Genomic DNA, 5,760 nt, shown 5'->3' with positions numbered 1-5,760 from the left:
TTTGAATGACTCTCAGGCGGCCGTTACATCGCTCTTGTCCCCTACATTACTCATGCAACTTCACCACCTCCTTAGTCATCACCACCAGCGCGCGCCCCATGATCTAGATGCATACTTCACAACTCCTATGTCTTTCTTTCATTTTCTGTCTCTCTCGCACCCTGTCCTTCATGTTTTGGTTCGAGTGTTTTCTTCCCTTTGGTTTGTTCGCGTGGTATTGCTGCCGTGTAGTGTTGTTGTGTTGTTGTTGTGTTGTTGTTGTTGTTGTTGTTGTTGTTGTTGTTGTTGCTGTTGCTGTTGTTGTTGTTGTTGTTGTTGTTGTTGGTGTTGTTGTTGGTGTTGTTGCTGTTGTTGTGAACACTGGTGTTTGCAGCCGTCGTTTCGTCGTGGACGCGGCACGTGCAAATGTTGCTTTCGCTGCTTTCCTCTCTTTGGTTTGCGGTTTCTGTGGGTCGGGTGTTCTGCGTTCATATCTGCCTGACTGCCATACTGTAGATCATTTGTTGCTCTTGCTTCCTTTTTGTTTAACCAACAATGCCTTCCGTCTTTCTTGCGCTCACAGCGTGTGCACATTTTCGTCATTCATGCATGTTGTGTGTGTGTGTTTCGTTCATTCACGTTTGAGATGCACTGCTTGCTCGCACGTTTGTTGCTGCTGTTGTGACTCTGGGTCTGTGTTTTGCTGTTGTTAGTTTGTATTGCCTGTTTTGTTTGTTCATGTTCAGAAACCTTGGAGAACCACGCAGTGGGCATCTCATGGAAACAGCTTGTGTATGTGCATGTGCGTGTAGAACACAGAAACAAGTTGTAGTGAAAGCCGATTTGAAAGCTGCAAAAGTTGCGGTGATGACGGAAAGGGCATGCACGGCACGAAGAAATGGGAGAAAGCTGCAAGAGTTGTGGTGAGATGACGGAAAGCGCATGCACGGAACGAAGAAATGGGTACAAAGGAGTGCAGGTGGAGTGATAAATGTACACGCAGGGTGAAGATCATGATTGCGCAAATTCATAGCTAGTGAGCGAGAAACCAAGAGACAGGTACAACATCGTACTGGCAAAATGCATACGGACAAGACTGAAAAGTTCAGCCTGCAGAACACGTGGTCAACCACACACACACACACACACACACACACACACACACACACACACACACACACACACACACACACACAAACCAACACGCACACACACACACACAAAATGCGTGTGTGCGCGTGCGTGGCTGTGTTGTCTAAAAGGCGAATTCGCCCTCGTGGTCATCATCAATTGCTTCCATTTCGCTCAACTGCGCCAGAACGCCGGCAATCTGCGAGCGATTGGAGAGATTCATCAGCAGCTGTGGCGAAGGGAGTGCCGTGTCGCTGCTGCCAATGGTGTTACTCGACGCCGCCAGCGACCAAAGCTCGTCCGCAGGTGTGGTGGTGATGGTTGGCGTCGGCGGCTCGGGGGAGGACGGGTTGGCGGCTGTGGAAATCGTGGCGATGGAGACACGTGACGAGCGGCGTGACTCTGGTCTGAACTGCTGCAGATTCAGGATGACAGACTGGCGACGGCGGGCAGCGAGGGCGCGCGTCTCGCGCTTGAACCACTCGAGGCGCAGCACTGGTGATGAGGGATAGTGGTGGTGGTGGTGATGAGGGATAGTGATGGTGGTGGTGATGAGGGATAGTGATGGTGGTGGTGATGAGGGATAGTGATGGTGGTGGTGATGAGGGATAGTGATGGTGGTGGTGATGAGGGATAGTGATGGTGGTGGTGATGAGGGATAGTGATGGTGGTGGTGATGTGACACAGGAAAGGCGTGGGGTGCATTGAAGTCCACACGCAACAACAAGTGCACATTCGCGCACCGACACATGCATGCACAAGCACATCACATGCACCAACACACGCAACCTCGCATTCATGACATCTGGCACGACCAAGCAGAAGGGCGGCTCACGTCTGTTTGCGGATGTGCGCTTGTCAGGGTTGCGCTGCAACAGAAGTGTGATGAGCTCCTTGGCTTGCTCCGTCACGTCCACCCACTCCTCACTCGTCAAATCAGGCTCGCCGTAGTGCGCAGACGTAATTTCTAGTGGTGTTGTGTGTGTGTGTGTGTGCGTGTTTGGCACAGAAACGTCAATGGTTGAGAGGTTGGTTAAACACGCCTGCAGTGAGAGAGATGAACACATGCACACACACATGCACAAATAATGCACACACAACCCACACATGCACACACATACACACACAACCCACACACGCGCACACATTTACACACATGCACACACACACACATGCACACACACATGCACACACACATACACACACAACATGACACAAACGCCTGCATGGACAACTCACTGTCGTAGTTGAGCGGGATGTTGAAGGGCGGGAACCCGGTAAACATGACAAACATGACAACACCGAGCGACCACAGATCTGCCTCCACGTTGTAGCTGTCGTGATGATGTCATGTGTCAACAAATCATGGAGGAGTGGGGTGAGTGAGAGCAGCAGCAAGCAGAAGGCACAAATGAAGTGGGACATGTGTGCGTGTCGGGCACGCATGTCTCTGAGGGATAGGGGGGTCAAGAGGTTGCCGCTGTCAACTCTATCGCGCGCGCACACGCACACACACATGCGCGCAAACACACACACACGCATGGACACACACACACACACACGCATGAACACACACGCATGAACACACATGAACACACATGCACACACAAGTCCACGAAAGCACTCCACATGCGTACCCGTGTGATGAGCGGAGAGCAATCTCGGGTGCCATGTACGTTGGACTGCCGCACACATCAAACAGAGGACCTGTCACCTTGGTGGCCAGGCCAAAGTCAACCAGCTTCATGACCTGCCCACCGTCAGGGCGGCGGTGACACATGATGTTCTCGGGCTTGATGTCCCTGTGGGCAGCAAAGGGAATGGGTGACGTAACCGTTGTGCGTGCGTGTGTGTGTGTGTGTGTGTGTGTGTGTGTGTGTGTGTGTGTGTGTGTGTGGTTGTGCGTTCATGTCACTCACTGCCAAGGCATGCGCGAGCAAACAGTCAAAGACACGTGAAAACAGAAGTCAGACTGTGATCGGCCGCCCACCTGTGGATGATGCGACGTGCGTGCAGATACTGACGTGACACACACACAATTCACAAAAGCGACGATGGCAGGTGAGCGCATGAGAACAAGAGTGACACGCAACAGCAAGAGCATGTGAGAGCAACACACACACACACAAACACAAACATACGCAAACACACACAAACATACACAAACACACACAAACATACACAAACATACACACACACACAAACACACAAACAAACACAAACAAACACGCCGTGCCCCCCCCCCTCTCCCACTCCCTCCCTGTACCTGGAGAGCGCTGCACATGTCGTACATGACGGCGCGCGCGTCCGCTTCGGAGAAATGACCCGCTTTGACAATCATGTCAAAGAGATCGCCGCTGTTGACGAATTCGAGGATCAGGTACACGTGCGTGCGCGTCTCGTACGCGTCGTGCATGTGGATGATGTTGCCGTGGTTCACAATCTGCAGCACGCTCAGCTCACTCTTCATCAGGGCGCGTGTCTCTGGTCGGTACACGCGGTACTTTGGAATGATCTTCGCGGCGTGCACGGTGCGCGTTGAACGGCGACGACACTTGACCACATCGGCAAAGTTGCCATCGCCAAGCCTGTTCATCATCTCAAACTCGCCCAGCACCTCGTCCTCCTCGCACACCTTTCCGTCCAGAAACATGCAGTCGGGCAACGCCTCCCGCGCGCGCATTGCACGCGTGCGCATGACGAAATCAGGGTTGGGTGCGCGGTGGAAGCTGCGTCCGGTGTCGCGCTGCAATTTGCGCCGCGCCGAAAACCCACGCCAGTGGGACTGGATGACAACAGCGGCAAACTTGCGTGCATGCAACAGGTCCTCCATGCTCACGTTGAGTTCCGGCGTGAAGAAGCTCTCGCGCCGGCGCGACGACAGCGGCTGCGGTTTGAGCGTGTATGTCTGTAACGGCACCGTGTCCACACTCGCACTGCGCACCTGACCGCCACCAACAGGGTGGTGGCCTGCTGCTGGTATGTGCTGCGTGCTTGCTGCTCGCACCACCCCTGCTGTTGCTGTTGCCAGACCCGCGCTTGCCTGCTCGAGTGCGCCCGTCGCGCCACCTGTCTCCGCCACCGCCTCCGCGGAGAGCGGCCGGAACAGCTGTGGGGACGACGATGACGACACCGAACCAGCACTCGCCCGCGTCATTGCCGTTCGTGCACTCTCCGTACTCACCCGGCGACCGCCATCACTTCCCGACACTCGACGTTGCTGATGTTGCTGCTGTTGTTGGTGTTGTTGGGCCGTGCGCGTTGCTGCAGCACGATGATTCCTGTCAGTCGCCGTCCCATCGCCACCACCATCACCATGCTCACATATGGCCATCAGCCGCTCCCCTTGCTGTGCTCCACTCGCCTGCTGCTGCTGCTGCTCTTGCTGTTGCTGTTGTTTGCCTTTGCTGTGTCTGCGTTCTCGTTTCCGACTGCTGCGGCTGTTGCTACGCTTCTTCTTGCTTGCTCGTCTCGAAAACACGCCCGACCCGCACAGCGACAGCCGGAACGTGCCCTTGCTTGCAGGCAACGCCACCACCTCCACGGCCTCGGCTTGCTGTGGTGGTGTTGCGGTCGTGGCAGGTGCTGCTAATGCGGTCGCAAGCGGTGAGCGAGAGACACTGCGCTCAATCTGTGGCAGCCGCCGCTGTGGTGATGGCACATCCGTTCTTGTCGTTGTTGTTGTCGTTGTTGTCGTTGTTGTGTCCCCTGCTGCTGTCGCCGCTGCGCGTTGACGTGTGTGTTGCTGCGTTTCATCATTGTGGCCCTCTGTGCCACCAACCCCCGTATCCACAACACCATACTGCTGCTGCTGTGTGAGTGCTGTGTGTGTGGCTGCCGTTGCTGTGCTGCTGGTGCTGGTGCTGGCTGCCGTTGCTGTGCTGCCGTTGCTGGTGCTGGTGCTGGCTGCCGTTGCTGTTGCAGATGCAGTTGCCTGCGGTGTTCGCGGCAGCAGCAGTGGCGTCGACCAAGACGATGACAGCGACGGGTGGCGCTGCCGTTCCCCTGGCCATTGCGTGGCGGTGCCAACATCGCCATCACCACCACTGCTGCTGCTGTGGACACCGCCCGTGCTGTTGTTGTTGTTGTTGCTGATAGTGGTGTTGGTGGTGGTGTTGTTGGCGGTGGTGGTGGTGGTGGCTAGTGGCGGTACGAGCGTTCGTGACGACACGCTTCCTTTCCGCCCACCGCTCGTCCACGCTGCTGTTCCTTTTGGTGCTATTGTTGATGGTGCAATCAAATCGCGCCTGTCTTGCACACTGGTACTACTCGCCCCTGCTGTTGCTGCTGTTGCTGTTGTTGCTGCAATTGTTGTTGCTGTTCTCGCTGGGCGGAGGCGGCGCACACGCGTAACCGGACTGCCACTCTGCACCGCTGCCGACGGCACCTGAGGCAAACTCGTCATGAGCAACACAGGATAGCTGCTGCCGTTGTTGCCGTTGTTGTTGTCGTCGTCGTTGTTGTTGTTGTTGTTGTTGTTGTTGTTGTTGTTGTTGTTGTTGTTGCTGCTGTTGTTGTTGGTGTTGCTTGTGCGAGCATTCGCCCCAGTGGTCAAAGTTGTGAATGGAGGCCTGCTGCTGCTGGTGGTGGTGGTGGTGGAAACGTCCTGAACCTCCTGGACTGTGACCCATGAGCCTCGCTCGATCACCT

At 55.3% G+C, this 5,760-nt stretch overlaps 2 protein-coding genes across 2 annotated transcripts in view; one reads left to right on the top strand and one right to left on the bottom strand.

The window, feature by feature from the left end:
- Positions 1-911, top strand: part of PTSG_10115 (uncharacterized protein) — a gene marked incomplete at its 3' end in the record, with an annotated part of 11,471 nt that extends 10,560 nt beyond the window's left edge. Inside the window, exon 26 of the mRNA XM_004988971.1 lies at positions 792-911. Within this exon, the coding sequence (XP_004989028.1) occupies positions 792-911 (120 nt within the window). The remainder of the gene's footprint in view (positions 1-791) is intronic.
- A 323-nt stretch (positions 912-1,234) lies between these two features.
- Positions 1,235-4,267, bottom strand: PTSG_10114 (camk/dcamkl protein kinase; the record flags this gene model as incomplete). Its single annotated transcript, XM_004988970.1, has 6 exons — positions 1,235-1,605; positions 1,946-2,077; positions 2,350-2,444; positions 2,748-2,912; positions 3,101-3,129; positions 3,377-4,267. 6 exons carry the CDS (start codon positions 4,265-4,267, stop codon positions 1,235-1,237), a joined length of 1,683 nt encoding a protein of 560 aa, XP_004989027.1.
- Between the last annotated feature and the right edge of the window lie 1,493 nt (positions 4,268-5,760).

Source organism: Salpingoeca rosetta (assembly GCF_000188695.1).
Source record: "Salpingoeca rosetta unplaced genomic scaffold supercont1.32, whole genome shotgun sequence".
Lineage (NCBI taxonomy): Eukaryota > Choanoflagellata > Craspedida > Salpingoecidae > Salpingoeca > Salpingoeca rosetta.
The sequence above is the reverse complement of the archived record's forward strand: the minus strand, read 5'-3'. Positions and strand labels throughout refer to the sequence as shown.